Genomic DNA, 18827 nt, shown 5'->3' with positions numbered 1-18827 from the left:
GTAGGTGATGTAAGTCATATGTACCAAATGCCCCTGGATGAACAATTCTTATCAAACTTCCCCATCGTGGGCGCATGTGATTGAAGAGATCCATTCGATTCCTCCGCTGGTAAACCGGCATTATCTCCCGATACTTCGAGTATCCCTGTGGAGGAGAGTTTAGACAAAAGTGGGAATTACATATGTGGCGAAATTTTTTAAAGCTCCGGCATTTGGTTGATCTGGATTGGCTCACTAAGCAGTTAGCGGATCTTTTTGGTGGATTCGGTCCCAGTTTAAGCTCCCAGGGGAAAAAAAGAAGATGGAAGGAAGTTGAAGATGCGATCGTCCAGATTAGATTCGGCTGATCGAGGAGGCTGCTTTGAACGCCTATTTTCTTGGCCTAAATATATAGAAACAACTTTTACAAACTATGAAGTGAAGCTTTGCACGTAAATTTCCCTATAGAATGCTGTGGTTCTCAATAGCTGAGGGCGAACTGGCAGATAGTACTAGTAGCTAGCTGCAAACAGCCTAACATGGCCTAATGAAACGGTACCACCGGACTTTTAACCAGGATACCTTTTCTATGACAGATAAGATAGACTGGAAAATTTCCCCAAATTGAGAAATCGAAATGAAATATTTCCAAAATTCGAAAAGGGTATTGAAGCAGCTGCAGGTCAGTCAGCCTGCCACGGGGATTACAGCATTTCCGGAAAATGCCTCCTCGGGGATTCGAACGAGAGACAGTGAGGAATGAGGCAGAAACGAACTTCGGCCTTCAAGACACAGCGGGCCACGTGACTCTTCCATTGGACCACCGCGACAGGCGCGTCATAATTTTCACGTCGGTGATGCGTCGCGCCCACCTGAATCACCTCCATTTCATTCTTCCCTCTTTCATCAACTACCTTTACTTATACTCCCCAGCTGCGGGTTGATTTCTATACCCAATCTCTCTTCACTATTTCTAGTTGGACCAGTGAATACGGGGTTTTGGTTATCTTTGACCCGTATAACACCTCTGCCAGCCCCCCCCCTGATAACATCTTGAAACCCCGCCGGAGTGTTCTTTGTGCGGTTTGTTCGCTCTTATAGCCCCTCCGTCTGGCTCGTCGCTGCACCTTCAGCTCGACAATTGGATCACGCTACGTCCAGGATCATTGTGTGGACCATATAGGCATGATAGACCCTGTGTGATCGATTGCCTATCTTTCTTCATTCTATTGGACCAACCTACTACCACCGCTCGTGGACATCATCGGCTCCCCCACAGAGCCATCCCGTCGCATTTACAATGTCCGTCCCTAGGCCTGGGATGCGTGCTCCCATTCCCCCACGCGGCGGCCCAAGGCCACCTATGGGAAGACTAGCCAGTCTGAAATCGCCCAATCCAACTCCAATCAGGCGTCCCCAGCCAATTTCTCGGCCTCAGCCTGCCAGGCCAACTACCCACCCCAAAACCTCAACTTGCCCTAACCCGGGCTGTCCTGCCCCTCACATCGTAGAGGATGACGGCCAGAAGGTTTGTTCCGGGTGTGGTACTGTCATCAGTGAAGCAAACATCGTCTCCGAGGTTACTTTCGGGGAATCGTCGTCAGGTGCAGCAGTCGTTCAGGGTACCTTTGTCGGCGAAGATCAATCCCATGTCCGCAGTTATGGCCCTGGCTTTCAGCGTGGAGGCGCCGAAAGCCGCGAGATTACGGAACAAAACGGTAACCGCTACATCACTCAGCTATCTCGTGCCTTGACTATCCCAGAGAGTGCCATGAAGGCTGCTGGTCAGGTGTTCAAGCTGGCAGTCGGGTTGAACTTCATTCAAGGTCGAAGGACCAAGACTGTAGCTGCTGTGTGTTTATATATTGCTTGTCGTCGCCAGGATGGCAACACTATCATGCTCATCGATTTTGCCGACGTTCTAATGATCAACGTCTTCAAGCTAGGCCGGACCTACAAAGCACTACTTGACGAGTTGCGTCTAGGTGGTAATGTCTTTCTGATGAATCCGATTGACCCGGAGAGTTTGATCTACAGATTTGCCAAACAGCTTGAATTTGGGTCGGCTACCATGCAAGTGGCGAGCGAGGCGGTCCGTATCGTACAGCGGATGAACCGCGATTGGATGACGACAGGTCGTCGTCCCGCTGGTATTTGTGGTGCCGCCTTGATTCTTGCAGCCCGCATGAACAACTTTCGTCGCACTGTTCGAGAGGTTGTCTACGTCGTCAAGGTCACCGAGATCACTATTAGCCAGCGTTTGAACGAGTTCAGCTCCACCGAAAGTGGTGAACTTACAGTCGACCAGTTTCGTTCCGTGCAGCTGGAAAACGCGCATGACCCACCTTCTTTTGCCAGGGCTAGAGAAGGACGAAAGCCATCACGCTCTTTCAAGAGACGGCCCACGGAAACGGCGGCCGAGATGGAGAGTGATATACAGGAAGCACAACAACATAGGCGTGTCGACTCAGACGGGTTCGCTATTCCTAGTCTTCCTATTGATCCGGCATTATTAGCAGCCAGCAGCGGTCAACGTCGCCAATCGACTGCCTCTGCTGCAAGCGAAACCATTTCGGATGCTGGCGAGGAGCACGCCAAGTCTGCTCGCCAGAAAGGTCCGAAGAGACCCCCGCTTCCAGCACCTTCGCCAGATCAAATTGCATCGGAAGAGGCCTTGGAGAATGAAATGACCGCGCTGTTGTCCAAAGGATCGAACATGTTTGACACTAGTGCCGGTCCTCCGAGGAAGGTCGTCTCTGACAATACAGAGATCGACGCTGCGGAGTTTGAATCGGATCCGGAGGTGTCTAACTGTTTGCTTTCTCCTGCGGAAGTTGAGATTAAAGAACGGATCTGGGTCCATGAGAACAAAGATTATCTTAGGACCCAGCAAGCTAAAGCGCTCAAGCGAGCTCTGGCCGAGGCCGATTCCCAACCTGGCGCAGACGGTCGCGTGCACAAGCCGCGGAAACGCCGCCGCGGTAGACTGGGCGACGTTACTTATCTTGAAGGCGAAGGTGAAGACGCCGATGGCCGCAGCACTCGGGCTTCCACCCCTGCCGAAGCTACCCGTCGGATGTTGGAGAGAAGAGGGTTCAGTAAAAAGATCAACTATCGTCTTCTGGAGTCACTCTTTGGCGATGAAGGGGCCGACGAGGCCTCCAAACCTAAGGAAGAGAGTTTGAGCCGAAGCCAGAGTCGCAGCCAAAGTGTTGTGTCACGCCGCAGCGCCAGTATCGAGCCAGAGGCGGCCTCGAGGCGTACCCGGCTTGCAACCCCCTCAAGTGGCCAACCTGCTGGTGCTTCTTCGTCTACCGCGGGTCCGGCGCGTGGCTCAGTGGCCCCTGCTGCTCAGGCCCTGACGGATCAAGGTGGGAAAGCGAGTCAGAATGAGCAAGTCCTCGGTCCCGCAGATGGAGCAAAGAACGAGTACTCGGATGACGAGCAAGAGGATGACTACGACGACGAGGATGACATGGAGGATGACGGAGTTGACGCGGCGCTTGCTGGAACCTATGGTGACTATTATGACGAGGGGAGCGATTATGGCAGTGATTAAAGTTGCGATGATAGCAGGGTTGTATTTCACCGCAAGGCATGTACATAGAGTCCGGCGCCAAGTCGACGGGAATTTGATACCCAGTCATTCCAGGCTTAAATCTTGAAAAGCAAGTGATGAGCATATGATCTAACTCGCTTGGTTCCTTCCTTGTTGCTTGTCTTGCCATTTTGAGGCCGATATCACGTGTAGCAGGCATCGAAACGAGACGAAATGCGTAGTCTGCAACCTCATCTCCCCACCTTATCCCAGATTCATACACTCCACTAACTGCATCATCTATGACATCAAACCTTGTATCTCTTCTCTCTTTTCGGTCTCGAACATTAATCCCCAATTGGTGGGTGTGTGGTAACTCACCACTTGGAGACAAAGCCTAGCAGAACCCTATTCTCAGGAGGCTCCATCAATACCATCGTCACTATGGCCCTGTTAGCAACCCAGAATGTCAATAAATTTGGAACTATTAATAGGTTTTTGAGCTGCCTAGATTGTGACTTTCACGATCCCGGCAGAATTAAGGCAAGGGGCTCCCCCTTCTGGGAGTTTGATGGTGCGAGTTTGTGCGTACAGTTCAACTGCCTGCTGTTGGAGGGTGTCTTTTCGATATACGACAGTTAAAGCACATCGATCAACACTTGAACTCCTGTAACTGCTTCTATGTGCTGACGCTGCATATGAGTCATGGTGTGTGGTGGTGATATATCTATCCTGGAAATGATATTCGAACTCTCCTAGCCTTGTGCCAGTCGGAAGTCGATCCTCCGCAGACCCTGAGGAATGTACAAGGTGGGCAGGTCGTATCGTTGAATGCTAGCAACCCGTCGTCTGACTCGCTGGTTCTTGTTGCAGGTCCGGTTCTCCATCCTATTGCGGCATTTACCGGTCCTTGGTATGGAGGATCCTGCGTCGATCTACAATGGGTTACTGGGGCTTCAGATATCCGATGGGGATACTACCTCATCATGAGGAGAACTATTCAGACTATTGCGCTTCCTGCGCACCAAATTCGTGTGCCACGGGTCCACAGAAGTCTTGACCCCCCTGGTTTTCGCGGTTAATGACGAAGATGGGATCCCACTAAGTACATATATAAATATCGTACTTCCAGTATACATTTAGCTTGAGGTTCGATTTCAGTCGCTGACCTTCCTCGCTCTGTTCCCACGGTTGCGATTATGGTCAGAATCAATATGTACGGACGGGGGCTCAGCCTTCGGCTGGCCATCATGTTCACCTGCCAAGCAGCATTCGCCTTATTCGGTGAGATACCTGATGAACGCGCCTAGGGTGCAGTATATGTTGACCCTCAGTTTTGTCATGGATAGGCTACAACCAGGCAGTATTTTCTGGGATTATCAACAACGCTGATTTCCTCTCCATCGTCCACCATCCCACTACGGCTGTAATGGGAATCATAGTGTCTATATACAATCTAGGCTGTCTCCTTGGCACAGCGGTGGCCTTCTTGACAAGTGACAATTTAGGTTTTCGAAAGTCCGTGTGGCTTGCGATGTGTATAATTATAGTATGTGTCTCCCCAGACTCACTTTTCACATGCAGATGCTAATGGCGCTTTACAGATTGGGGCAACGGTCCAGACCAGCTCCTACTCCAAAGCGCAGTTGCTCGTGTCCCGGCTCTTTACTGGGATTGGAATTGGCATCATGACAACGACCGTGCCGGTGTACCAAGCGGAATTATGTGAAGCACGCAAACGAGGAATGTATGTCTGCACTCAACCTCTCGCTGTCGGTGTAGGTATTACCATCGCGTACTGGTACGACTATGGTATGAGCTATGTGGATGGGCCTATCAACTGGAGGCTGCCCATCGCCAGTCAAGTGATCATCGCAATTCTCGTTATCATATTGATCTTAGGGTAAGTTGGACTGCCACGCGTTGTCCGAGCTGAGCATGTCATCTCACTTTTGTTGGACAGACTTCCGGAGAATCCTCGGTGGTTGTGCCGTCAGCATAGGAGGCAGGAGGCCTTGCAAGTTTTAAGCGACTTTTATGATCTACCACTAGATCATCCAACAGTGACCCAGGAGGCTGAAAATATCTTCAGGGCCATAGACGATGGTCGTCCAGAGTATAAGTGGTCAGAGATCTTCAAGAAAGATGAGCTTCATACAGGTCGACGAATCTTGCTGGCGTATGGGCTACAGTTTACGAACCAGATGGGAGGGGCTCCCTTGATTGTCGTAAGTGAACCTCAAGAACACCGCAGTTCAAAAGCTAACTCCATGCTCCAGACCTATGTCACTACAGGTAAAACCTACGGTCATTCCTCCCTGTGATGTCCGATCAATGGCTGACGACATGCCTACTCCTAGTCCTTGAAGATAACGTGGGCCTCGACGCCAAGTTGAGTTTATTGCTCAGTGGAGTGATCCAATTGATGTTTGTCATAGGTGCTGAGGAATTCCGGCCCATCCCCACCGCAGCAACAGAGCGCTGATCGTGTTACCGTAGGTGCTTTTTATCCCATCTTTTACTCCGATCGATTGGGACGGCGGAGCCCAATGATGTGGGGATCCTTTGGCCTCTTCGTATGCCTACTCATGATCTCCATTCTTCTGTCCTTCAAAGGTAAGCCCGGCGTATGGCTCGGAGTACAGAGTTAGGGAATTGATCTAACACCCGGCACCGGCAGGGACGAACCTGGAAAAGTCGACCGCTACGGCCTCCGTGGCTTTCTTCTTTCTGTATATGCTCATCTATGGGGCCACGATTAATTGCATACCATGGGTATACGGGCCAGAGCTACTGCCCCAACATGTCCGGACAAAAGGGTAGGCCAGGACACTCACCCCATTCCAACCGGTGGCGGGCCACTTTGATTCGGAGTAGGGCTAACTCTCAGCACCGCAAATAGGCAAGCCATCGGAATTTCGGCTAACTGGCTCTGGAGCTTTTTCGTGAACATGATATCTCCGACGCTGATCCGAGACCTTGCATGGAAAGGGTATCTCATCTTCGTCGCCTTTAACCTCGCCTTTATACCGGTGAGTTCGGGACACACATTCCGATCCCCCCATAGCGCCACCGGCCTGCTGATGAATGTTTGCCAACGTCTCAGATCGTGTACTTCTACTATCCCGAAACAGCTAACTTGAGTCTCGAGGACATTGATTCCCTGTTCGGAGTGCAGAAGGCACAGCCTATTCGGGAGGACGACAAAGGGTTTACCTGGGTGGAAACCAGACCCGTGAGCTAAGTTGGGCCCGGAATGCCCACGAGACTGATAAGGATGGCAACTATGTCGTATATTAGTTCAATCCTTGTCTCTTATGAAACCAAGGATTCACATCAATAGGATGGACCATGTAGTGGTTGATGGCGCGAGATGAAGGGCAGGAGAGGCTGGTGGGCAGTTTGGAGGTGGTGTTTCTGGGAGGAGATTCATGAACCCTATTATGGCTAAGTCTGTATCTAGCAAAAGCTGGCTGGCGATCTTGACCGCCACTTGCTACTTCCCCTCCCACATATTCACTCCTCTCTCTTTACAACCAAAACATAGAAAAGTATTTATTATCTTGATAATTTTTTTCTTTCATTCATTCTTTCTTTCCAAGTCTTGACGATATGTGAAAATGGCAGATATATATCAACAATCAGAGATCCAAAAGGAGAAAAATTGAAATGAAACCAAAAAAGCAGCAACAGATCCAACCCCATGTGACCCAACCGGCCACATGACCATACCCATTCCCAGCCATCCCACCACCAACCCTTTGCGCCAAAGAAAGAAAAAGATCAAAACCCAAAGAAAGAAAAGGAAAGAAATGTTCCACAAACATATGTCAAATCCGAATTTTATTACGATGGCGAGGCGAATATGACAGACACACCACCATCAGATGAAGAAGTAAAGCGGAAATCAGAAATTTTGCTACCGAAATAAAGGGGGTGAGAGCGGTTTCGGTCGAAGTTGAAAGTCGCTTCCGCTGTCTGTCCGTCGAATTCGTTGGTCGATCGGGATGTTTGTTCAAGGCGTGAGGTGTTATGCGTCGAGAGTGCCTTTTCTGCTGCTGATAAGACTGCTGCCAATGGCTTACGCGTCGATCTCCATCCCCGTTCCCATTCCTACGCTATTGTTCAACCCCATGCCGTTGCCGTGGTGCATGGGCTGGGCACAGAGAGTCTGGAGGAGTGGAAGACCTGAATCTACCGGGTTCGCGCCCAGCAGGTTCTGAGCTCCCATCGAGGCCATGCCGTTGTTGAGCGGCCTGTCTGCGGCATTCAGAATCTTTGTACCTTCGAAAACGATGGGAGACGAGCGAAGGTTCATGAGGCAGGCTTCCCATGTGGAACCCACGAGCTGTCCTTGGGTGAGGTCATCGTTGAAAAGATAAAAGGCCGGTGTAGGGGAAACCCCCATTGGTGTCATTGGTCGTGCGGTGACAAGATAGGCATTCAGCGCCCGGTTCTTCAAGAGGATCTGTGAATCGGCCAGGTACGTCGCGAACTGCCGATCAATGTACTTCTTCCAGCCGCGCACGGCAGCCGCCATATCGGCGTCATCGGTCGCAATCCGCTGCCAGCTGATCCCGAGGAGACGCGTAGCGTCGTCGACAGTGGGTTCTTCGGAGCGGTTACCCGCGTTGAGGATTCGGCGATTGTCGTCTTGCTGGTCGGTGTTTATTTTGCGCTGAATGGAGGAGAGGGTGATATCGTCGAAATTGGAAGCAGCGGGATCCAGACGCTGAGCTTTACGGCTAGCAGATGGACTGCCGGAACGACGCGACGAGACCGGGGCAGCGGTTGTGACATTCTCGACGGTCTCTTCATACCACGTGCCAGTCTGGCTTTCTGCTGAGATGGCCATCTTGGTGCGAGGGTTGAGGAGAACCATGCCTTCGCCATAGATGGGCTCTTCGACCTCTTGCTTTCTGGGTTGCGGATCAGAAGCAGCCACGATGGACATGGGAGTGCTGCTTCCATTCATGGCTTCTTCGAAGGAGTCTTCGTCACGCGACCTCTTGCGGGAGGGTCTGGATGGTTGGAAGGGGTTGTTGTTATTGGAGAAGAAGGACCGCGACTCTGTGTCGTGGGTGAACTTGGGCTGGCGAGGGAATTGAACAAAAGCGTGGTCCTGGGGAGGGGATAGGACCATCGCCGGGCCATCAGAGAGACCGTTCAGCAGCATTGGGCACATGGTGATGAATGCGAAGGCGTGGTCGAATGCAGCGACTACGAGATTGAAGCGAAAGGGAGCCTGTTCTGTCTGTCCAGTGAGCTAGAAATGAAGAACGAGAGCAACCTATGGATCTTGCGATCCAAGCTGTGTATATAAGCTATGGTGTGGCACCCAAAGGAGAGGACGAGAGGTGATGCGCGAAAGGGTGAAGAGAGGCAGGCAGGCAGGTGACAATGGAAGGGTACGAGATGGGAGATATGGAATATAAGGATGAAGGGTATCAAGAGGTAAGGATATGAGCAAGATGGGATGGGAAGATTGACCCAAGATACAGTGAGAACGACGTGCAGGAGAGGGAGAAAGGGAAGAAAAGAAGAGAGAGAGAGAGATGGATGGAAGGAGGATAAACGGAGGAAGGAGAAGATGCGCAGCCGAAACGAAGAAGCGAACCACGGGATCACCGGCTAAGATGTGGAGGAGGAGAAGAAGAAGCGGAGGGAAGGAAAGCGAGAAGGGAGAAAAGTGTGGGAGGAAAGCGAGGAACCAAACGAAACACGCGAAAGAAGCAGAAAAGGAAGGAGAAGAAGAAGCAGCAGAAGCTGACGGATGCGGACGAGAGAGCGAGAAGTCAGTGTGATCGGAGCTTCTTTGGATGCGCCTTGCGATCCTCCATTCATCATTGCGGAGAGCAGGATTTGCCATTGGCCAGACCCGTGTATTTACCGTGCCATACGCTTGTGACGCCCGCCATTTCCGCGGGAGTCCTGAGAGTTTCGCAGGGATTGTGCACCCCTTGGCGTGACTGCATACCATACCGTACAGTAACAGGTGACGGGATCCACCGGGCTCAGATCAACCCGCAAGGATGCGCTCATTATTGGTCGAGGGGGAATCGTCCCGGGCAACGATGGGGTGGGTTCCACTCGCCAAAACTCATTCTCATTGGCTTAATTGGCACGCCTCGTCCGCGCGGCCGCCCTCACTGGATGCAAGGCCATTGGCCGAACCACTCAGGGCAAGCCCGAGGCTTTCGATGCGCGGTGATTGGCTCAACCCTAAAGGCCCGCACTGACTGCTGACTGACCAGGGGGTTGCCAGCCAAGGAACTTTAGTAGTAAGTTAGCCAGAACTTGGCCCGGCTAGCCCCTACTACTCTCTACCATGTGATGTCTCAGGCACCAATTCGAAGCCAACATTGAAACTTGACGAAATTCTATTCGGTTGATGAGAAGGTTCCCCTCGTAAAGTAATCAAAAAGAAAAATCCTATAGTAACAGGAGAATGGGATGACGAGCAAACAAGGTCGCGAAAATGATATCCGACACCTGAACTTCCTGCTAGTTTCACACGTCACAAATGGTCATCGAGCCAAATCGCGAGCAATACACCGACAAAAACCCTTCTAATAAAATAAATGGTAAAAGGAAGAAGAAAAAAACAGGGTCGCGAAACGAATAATTGTGAAAGCCCCGTCGGATTCGAAATCCATGTCGTATCAACCGTGTCTTCTGGGCCCGGCTGCATTCCCCGCATGTGGCCGGCCCAGATGCACCCCGCATCCCAATTCGTAAAGAACTACCCCGGCAGATGAAATATTATCCTTTATAACAGTAGAGCACCATACGTATCCAAGTATGGCGGAAGAAAAGCGAACGTGACACGCGGGTAGAACTTTTGCCCCCCGGGACCTTCTCCAGTCCCCATTCCCCATCAACATAAGCTACCACTCCTGGCTCACCTCAGACGGCGCCTGAGTATTAAAGCAGGCGCATGGCTGGATCCACCTGGACTTCTAATCGGTCCTTTAGGCATTTCCAGCAGTAGCACCACCGAGCATACCCTTGACACTGGCAACTTGCTCGGGGGCGTAGCTGGGGGCCATGGAGCCCATGAGCAGGAAGAAGATGAGGAGGATAGCACCGAACACGATGAACTTGCGCTGAGCGGGGTGGTTAACGCCATACTCAGCCCAGGCACGGTTGGCCTGGCCAGTGTACTCCTTGATCTTGTCACCGCCAAGCTTGTAGTAGACGAGACCAACGAGAGCAATCGAGTAACCGAAAAACTGGGTGAGGGTGACGGGGGTCTGCCAGATCATCATGGAAGCAGCGACCAGAAGGATATCCTTGAGGACACCGCACAAGGTCATGACGAGGGAGGAGGTCTTGCCAATCTGTGTGGATGCGTCAGTAAATTGATCCCCATGTAGCAACGCGGCGAAAAAGGGTTTCTTACCAGGAAGACAACGGAAACGTTGAGGAGGAAAGCAACAACGGCATTGGCCAGCAATGTCCAGACACCAACATTGTAGATGTGGCCCATGGTAAGGTTGGGGACCTCAAGGAAGAGAGCAGTGACACCGTTCATGACAGCACAGACAGGAGCGAAGTAGTAGAGGGAGACAAGAGGGTCCATCTTGTACTCGGCAGAGCTGAGCAGGCGCTGAACCATGACCAGACGAGTGGCCTCGAAGACAATACCACCGAGCTGGAAAAGGAATCCGATGAAGACAAAGCGGATCTCACCGAAAGAGGCAATGATGACACCAAGCACGATAATGCTGACGTTCATCAGGACCTTGAGGTTGACAGGAGCCATGCCCATACCCCAAGTAGCGAAAAGAACAGCAACGGGGGTAGTAGCCTGAGGGGGAAGTCAGCAAGGGAAACTCTTGCTCGACATGGAACGACTGACCTTGAGCATCTGGATGAAGGCAACACTCAGATACAGATAAGTCACATTACCGCAGATCAAACTCAGACTGAAGAAAAGACCGATCGGAACAATAGCACGAAGGTAGACACGGCCAGTCATCTTCACGGTCTTCCGTCCATCGAGCAGAGTGGTGGTGCGCGCCAGAAGCTGGGTCATGAAGGTCGCAAATGCCAAATGCCATGTTGTGAGGATGATAGCTAGATGTCGTTAGTTGGACTGCTGGACGCTATCGAGTTATGAGCAACGTACGGAAACCTAGGAACAGAGAGAACAATTAGCGATAAGGTCACCAGAATCGGAACCACCAAGTGTAGAACTTACGGAACTGGGCATAATCAAGGATATGCTTGTTGAACAAGATAACACTGGAACTCAAAGTGATCCAGACACTGATTTTATCTTAGTACTCTTTCCATTCAAGTCCTTCAATCTTGGTGTAGCTTACCCGACATAGACAGCAGGGTGGAAGGCAGGCTTCGGGGGCTCTGCCTTATCAACAGCCGGATTGACGGTGGGCAGGGTAGGCTCCGGACGAGAGACCTCTCCGGAGGTTCTGGCTTTTTCGCCCTCAGACATTGTGAAGGTGCGAGTCTGGTCGGATAAGAAACGTTGAAATTCAAAAGGTCGCGGCCGTAAAAGGCTGCTTTGTCCGAACTTGGCGGAGGCCACGGGTAACGGTTGTCAAGAAAGGACGTAAAGAGAAAAAGGAATGGTTGGCAGAGAAAGGTGGATAAAGAAGTCGATAAGCCTAAAAAGTCTGGAAACGAGTGAGACTAGAGTTGGACAAGAAAAGGATAGTAAGAGAGTGAATGAGAATAGAACGGGTGTGAAGAAGAAGAATGGTCGGGGTTGGAGAAGAGAAGAGGGAAGAGGGAAGAGGAGAGGACGAAGGGGGCTGTTTGGTTGATGGGGGGGGTCCGTTGAGGTAATTTTCAACTCTCGGGTAAGCAAACAGGGTACCAAGAAGAGAGGTTACTTACGGCTGGATTTCCTGTGGGATGGCAGCGGGAGTGAAGAGACGGCTCGGGAAGCGCAAGTAAAATTATTTAGGGGGGTGCCGAAGAGGAGAGAGTCAGGGAATTGTGAGGCAGGGAAGAGAAGAGACGGAGAGTGTAAGAGCGACGGAGAGAGAAAGACAAGAGAGAGAGGGCTGGGTCCGCATCAACACCGAGAGGGAAGATCGTGGCTCAGGACACGATATGTCGTTCGTTGGTCGTCTTTCTCACAATTTACAACTAGCTAGCGGTAGTCGTAGTACTGCGCTGACCGTCAACTTACATACTGGACTAGGAGTTAGTTTCCCTCTGGACCCGGACCTGAATCCCCAAACTTTAGCGGCTGGCATGCATTCTACTACTTCTTCCTAACCTGTAGGCGGATGGGTTGGTTGGTGGGGGGTGGGAGGAATGAACCGGAACCAGAGTCAGTGTGATAATGCTAGCATTTAGTTTAGTTAGTTAATTGAAAGGTACTAGATAAGAACCAATTTTAACCTTGCCGATTTAATACTTGATGTCTCTCTGCATCCAACTATCTCTCTGCCTTGCCTGGTCTCAAATTGAGCACATGAAATAACAGTTGATAGTATTATACTCTCTGAACTGATATATCGTGCATATATTCCAAGAATTTGCTGGAAAATTATAATTAGATACTATTCGTATGCTACCCCATGGACGCCGAAGCAGGTGAAACACCACCAGTGGTTCTGACGGGCGGTTTCGAGTTCTAGGCTGGGAAGAACAAGCCCATCGCGGTGGAGGCCAAAAGTGGAGTGACGAGGGGCGAAAAATTAGCGGGCTGGAGACCCGGCACATACACTGTATTGCAGCAAATTGTCCTGACAATGGCCACAATTTGAATTCAGTACCGTAATGGCTTGGTTATTACGAAATTATTTCCCCTAACTACCGCTGCTTGCACAACCAAGCTGCCGGGTACGGAAATGGTATGAACAAATCGTAACAAAACATTTGCCAGTTCCAGACCTCTTTCGGTTCGTCCAAAAGATTCAGTCCATCTGCATTCTGCAAACGTCGTCAACTATCTATTATCGACTTCTATTTTATACTTCCTGTCCGTTCTCATCATCATTGACTTGCGAGTCTTCTGCATCATTATCGCTATGCTCGATGCTGCCGGTGTTTGCCCGACCCTCACCGCGATTCTCAATGCGTATTCGATATATTGCTGTCTAATTGCAATCTGCGAGTGGATGGACGACCTTGAAACCATCTCTCGGTACGGCCGTGGGGCGAGGCAAATGCTCATCACTCTCGTGGCGAGTTCTGCTGTCCTGGCGAGCGCTGGTGGTTGGTGTCAATCTCCAGGTCTCCACCATCGGGGGGGCCCAGTAGTCGCTGGTTGTTGCCCCTTTTCCGCTCGCTCTGGCTAGAGATAGGCTGTTCTGGTTATTACCATTATGGAGCCCTCCCCAGCGACTTTCCTTGGTAGGCAACGCCATCTACTCTCTTTTTGGCTCTTTGCCTATTTTTTTATCTTCTCGTCTTCACCCCCCTATTTAATACTTCTGGTTCGACAAATGGGCAATTACTATCTGCTGATTGTGAACTCATCTAGACTCCTTCAGGATCGAATCCCGATTGTGTCCGATAAGAACGTAGAAGGGGGGAGGGGGGAAACAAAAGAAATGTTAATGGAGGGGAGGGACACATCAACACCAACTTGCGACAATCACTGTTGATCAAAATTAACGCCGGCTGGTTTGGTGCAGGATGCATTACGCAAGCAGCCCGCTAGGCCAAGCACTGTCTTACCCGCGTTCAGCGGCCACTTGCTCATAGCGCCGCCGCAAAGGTCCCTTGCGGGTGGGGAATGCGGCGATCTGATGGCTGAGGGGCCTGACGCCATCACCATGGTTCAATGGCGTTTAGAGCAAATGGTACGACGGAGCCGTCCTTAGGTTGCCCGTTCCCTCAGGGACTCTTTCCCAGACCCACGAGGGTCCGGATAGTTCTGTTGTATGGAGTCCCGTGCCGACGTGTACCATCCTTCGGGTCCTGGTCGACAATATGGATTGTTCGTGTTCTCGGTCTGGCCATGGTTACTGTATGGTTCAATCAATAGCAGACAGATGTCCATGCAAAGTTCTGACCAGGATTTGCTGCTTGCGCGTCCGTCAGAAATAAGGGCATTGACAGGAGGGCCAAATTACGAAAGCCTCAGGGGGCGAAAATTGAAGCTTTTGTTAGTGTGTATTTGGTCCCTTAGTCCCTGAGTGGGTGACAACTCCATCTGCTTGCATCTCAAATCCCAGACAGGTTAAGCTGATAACCGTTGTGTGCGCTTCTGGAAAAAGATCCTCTCTGTCTTTCCATTTCAAGAAGGACAACGAGTGGAGCCGTTCAACTGTTGCCCGGCTCATGTGTTCCCTACTTATCTACCCTGAAGTTGACAGACCGTCAAATAGGGGACGATCCATGTTGCCGATGCTCGCCATCGACATCCTCCTGGACCAGTTAGGTCAGGTCCACGCCGCTGCGGAGTACTAGATACGCAGTAGGTAGTACCTTGCGCAGGAGGCAATCGACTGCCACTGGTCGTAGGGAGTGCCTGGTTGGCCGCTCAGCAGGGATGTGCGTACACAATGGATACACAGCTCATTTCTTATGACTTGCCTGCAGCTTTTGATGAAGGTGATCGAGCTATCAGTTGCACGGGATTGTTATACATACTGCCCACGGTTTTCCGTTAGTGGTATATGTCTTTCCCGCGAGCTTGGACCTAGCCCCCTCTTCTGAGTGTGAAGTTTCGTATATATCCGAGGGTCCAGAAGATGAGAAACCAGACGGCAGCAGTGATCTATCGAACGGAATTCATGATGCTCTCGTGGGGTACACAAGATCCATCGCCGAACTGCATTACCGTTCTTGGTAAACGGCAACCGTCGCTCCGCCAGCGGATGGAGCTCTACGGAGAAAAGCAGATGCTAGGACTCCGTAGGCCGTAGAAGCTAGAGACCCTTAAAACCAAGAATGAGCAACGCGCATGCATTCCACTAGACGATAGCCCCTGGCAGCCCGGTGCCTGCCGAGAAAACCCCATGGATCCCGTATCACAGTGCTTGCAGGTGGATGAGCTTTGACGCCGGACTTGGGGGAGGTGGTGATGATGCTGCATTCAGATATAACGATAAGCAGTGCGACAACAAGGGCCAATCGTACGATCGGAATCAGCGGAATATTGATTATTGCGGTAGTAGGCGTCTGGCTGGACGCAGTCGGATACTATTCTTGAATATTTTGATGCGTTCATGGGGCTAGAAATGGCTATTTGCCTGCTGGGCTACGGAACGATTGCCTAGCTATGATCCAACGAAAAAGCAGCAAACGCGCAGATGGCGCAAGGAAAGGTGTATCAATGGTTGGCAACCCGGAATATTTTTTTGGTTTATTTTAATTTTAATGATATTTTTATCTTCGTGTACTTTTTTTTTACTTCTTTTAAAATTACCCAAAACGAATGAATGGTGATTGCATGAATCGATCAGCCCCGACCCATGCGTCCTCCAGACCTTTAAGATGAGGGATGATTTGGATTGATTGGGGTTGGAAATTAGCTTTGTCCCCTTTGCCCCTTTTCCAAGGCTCCGCGACTGGGGCTTCGGCGACACGTATTGCTATTAATTATTAGTCGACTTTTTTTGGGGAAATCCGATAATCCGATTGCTTGATCTATTAGGGCCTAAACTTGAAACCGATTCCAAGCGCCCCCCACCGCTTGCTTGTCACGTTTCGCTTTCCCGACCGACCGCAGGACGGATACACCTATACCTTCCCGCCCATCTCCCTCCCCTTCTTGCTCCCTCCATCACCAACCTCTCTTCTCTCTCTCTCTCTCTCTTCCTCCCCCCTCATCTCTCTCCTTATAACTCTGCTGTCCCTGCAGCTTCACAAGGCTCGTTTTCTATGCTCAGCCTCGCCCGCAGGACTTTGAACCGTGTCCCCAGCTTTCAGGATATTCTACAAGGCAGGATGACCCACCCCGATATGTAAGGAGACCTCTCCCCCTCCCTCCAACGGCAAGCTTGCCTTCACTACATCAAGAAGCTCATTGGAACAATTGCTGACCGTTGTCTTTGTGCTTGACTTCAGCTCCGTCGACGTTCTCGTCATTGGTGCCGGCCCTACTGGTCTCGGTGCCGCGAAGCGTCTTAACCAGATTGTACGCATTGCGCGCCCCCTATCGTATACCTTCACTCGAATAAAGGCTAATTGGACAATTCGTGGGTGCAGGATGGCCCCTCTTGGTTGATCGTTGACAGCAACGAGACCCCCGGTGGTCTTGCTTCCACCGATGTGACCCCCGAAGGCTTCGTATGTTGATTCCCACTTTCCCCTCAATGGGCAGGCATTGCACTGGTCAAAAGCAAACAGCGACTGACTTGTGACAATCACAGCTCTTCGATGTTGGTGGTCACGTCATCTTCTCCCACTACAAGTACTTCGATGACTGCATCAACGAGGCTCTCCCCAAGGATGACGACTGGTACACCCACCAGCGTATCTCCTACGTTCGCTGCCAGGGCCAATGGGTTCCCTACCCCTTCCAGAACAACATCTCCATGCTTCCCAAGCATGAGCAGGTCCGTTGTATCGATGGCCTGATCGACGCTGCCCTTGAGGCTCGTGTCGCCAACACCAAGCCCCAGAACTTCGATGAGTGGATTGTTCGCCAGATGGGTGTCGGTATCGCCGACCTCTTCATGAGACCCTACAACTTCAAGGTTTGGGCTGTGCCTACGACCAAGGTAAGATACTATGTATGGATTATATGGCAAGTAACAGGGTGCTGATTTTCATTAGATGCAATGTGCCTGGTTGGGTGAGCGTGTTGCTGCCCCTAACGTCAAGGCTGTGACGACCAACGTTATCCTTAACAAGACCGCTGGTAACTGGGGTCCTAACGCTACTTTCCGTTTCCCCGCCCGTGGTGGTACCGGTGGTATCTGGATCGCCGTCGCCGACACTATCCCCAAGGAGAAGACTCGCTTCGGTGAGAAGGGCAAGGTCGTCAAGGTCAATGCCAACAACAAGACTGTCACCCTGGGTGATGGCACCACTGTCGGCTACAAGAAGCTCGTCTCCACCATGGCTGTCGACTTCCTCGCTGAGCAGATCGGCGACCAGGAGCTCGTTGGCCTCACCAAGCAGCTCTTCTACTCCTCCACTCACGTCATTGGTGTCGGTATCCGTGGTACCCGCCCCGAGAGAATCGGTGACAAGTGCTGGGTAAGTTGACCTCAGATGGAAACCATGAATGACTTCAAAACTAACATGCTCGTTACTAGCTCTACTTCCCCGAGGACAACTGCCCCTTCTACCGTGCCACCATCTTCTCCAACTACTCCCCCCACAACCAGCCCGAGGGCTCCAAGAAGCTTCCCACTCTGCAGCTTGCGGATGGCTCCAAGCCCCAGAGCACTGAGGCTCAGGAGGGTCCTTACTGGTCCATCATGTTGGAGGTTTCCGAGTCTTCGATGAAGCCTGTCAACCACGAGACTCTCCTGGCTGATTGCATCCAGGGTCTCGTCAACACCGAGATGCTGAAGCCCACCGATGAGATTGTCTCCACCTACCACCGCCGCTTCGACCACGGCTACCCCACCCCCTCCCTGGAGCGTGAGGGTGCTCTTACCCAGATCCTGCCCAGACTCCAGGAGAAGGACATCTGGACCCGTGGTCGCTTCGGTAGCTGGCGCTACGAGGTCGGTAACCAGGACCACTCTTTCATGCTCGGTGTTGAGGCTGTTGACAACATTGTCAACGGCGCTGTCGAGCTGACCCTCAACTACCCTGACTTCGTCAACGGTAGACAGAACACCGAGCGTCGGCTGGTTGACGGCGCCCAGGTTTTCGCCAAGAGCCAGGCGCAGTAAAGGGTTGAAATGTTAATAGAATTACACGGGTTTTAATTTTTTCTTGAATGATTCCAGGGGGCAAAAGATTTGTTTAGAGATCTGATTACGATCAACGGGAGCCATATTTCGTCATTTTTTTTACTTCTTGTCCTATCTATTTAACTTATTTTACCAATTTTCTTTTTGCTCTGGCTCATTGAAAGCGATGTATGGGAGATGTTCTTGGCATTTTTGTGATGCGTATCATCATCCACTTTTCCAGCCGTCTTTTGCTCCATCTACTAGACATGAATAGAAGTTGCTTATCGAACGCGCGTCTTTCTGTTGGGGATTTAATTTGCTGATTTACGTATGCCGGTTACATGTCTCGCCGCGACCCCGTGGAGATCGAATCCAGCTTCATGACAGATGACACATGTATCACCCACCGAAGTGAGGCAGTGTGTGCAGCACATCAGCCCATGCAGGGCGTTTCTATTTTCGCTCACTTCTGTCCCGATCAAGTATGATAATGTGATATATAGCAGCATCGCAACAACTGAGTATGG

The 18827-nt window shown here is 51.1% G+C and overlaps 5 protein-coding genes across 5 annotated transcripts; 3 read left to right on the top strand and 2 right to left on the bottom strand.

Moving 5' to 3' along the window:
• Positions 1–1279: 1279 nt before the first annotated feature.
• AtWU_04465 (transcription factor TFIIIB subunit BRF1) lies at positions 1280–3538 on the top strand (the record flags this gene model as incomplete). The annotated part of the gene is made up of 1 exon (XM_035499576.1): positions 1280–3538. One exon carries the CDS (start codon positions 1280–1282, stop codon positions 3536–3538), a length of 2259 nt encoding a protein of 752 aa, XP_035355469.1.
• Positions 3539–4731: 1193 nt separating this feature from the next.
• AtWU_04464 (sugar transporter-like protein) lies at positions 4732–6761 on the top strand (the record flags this gene model as incomplete). Its single annotated transcript, XM_035499575.1, has 10 exons — positions 4732–4801; positions 4867–5066; positions 5122–5420; positions 5481–5745; positions 5797–5812; positions 5878–5955; positions 6017–6133; positions 6198–6336; positions 6420–6549; positions 6624–6761. The coding sequence occupies 10 exons, from the start codon at positions 4732–4734 to the stop codon at positions 6759–6761; spliced, it is 1452 nt and encodes a 483-aa protein (XP_035355468.1).
• Positions 6762–7598: 837 nt separating this feature from the next.
• On the bottom strand, positions 7599–8702 carry AtWU_04463 (uncharacterized protein; the record flags this gene model as incomplete). Its single annotated transcript, XM_035499574.1, has 1 exon — positions 7599–8702. One exon carries the CDS (start codon positions 8700–8702, stop codon positions 7599–7601), a length of 1104 nt encoding a protein of 367 aa, XP_035355467.1.
• A 1786-nt stretch (positions 8703–10488) lies between these two features.
• glfB (UDP-galactofuranose transporter) lies at positions 10489–11975 on the bottom strand (the record flags this gene model as incomplete). The annotated part of the gene is made up of 6 exons (XM_035499573.1): positions 10489–10857; positions 10920–11327; positions 11379–11596; positions 11649–11654; positions 11721–11788; positions 11845–11975. The coding sequence occupies 6 exons, from the start codon at positions 11973–11975 to the stop codon at positions 10489–10491; spliced, it is 1200 nt and encodes a 399-aa protein (XP_035355466.1).
• Positions 11976–16393: 4418 nt separating this feature from the next.
• On the top strand, positions 16394–18297 carry AtWU_04461 (protoporphyrinogen/coproporphyrinogen oxidase; the record flags this gene model as incomplete). The annotated part of the gene is made up of 6 exons (XM_035499572.1): positions 16394–16410; positions 16466–16583; positions 16655–16735; positions 16819–17169; positions 17225–17650; positions 17710–18297. The coding sequence occupies 6 exons, from the start codon at positions 16394–16396 to the stop codon at positions 18295–18297; spliced, it is 1581 nt and encodes a 526-aa protein (XP_035355465.1).
• Between the last annotated feature and the right edge of the window lie 530 nt (positions 18298–18827).

The sequence above is a fragment of the Aspergillus tubingensis genome (assembly GCF_013340325.1).
Source record: "Aspergillus tubingensis WU-2223L DNA, scaffold_6, whole genome shotgun sequence".
Taxonomy (NCBI): Eukaryota; Fungi; Ascomycota; class Eurotiomycetes; order Eurotiales; family Aspergillaceae; genus Aspergillus; species Aspergillus tubingensis.
This window is presented reverse-complemented; position numbering and strand designations above follow the sequence as displayed.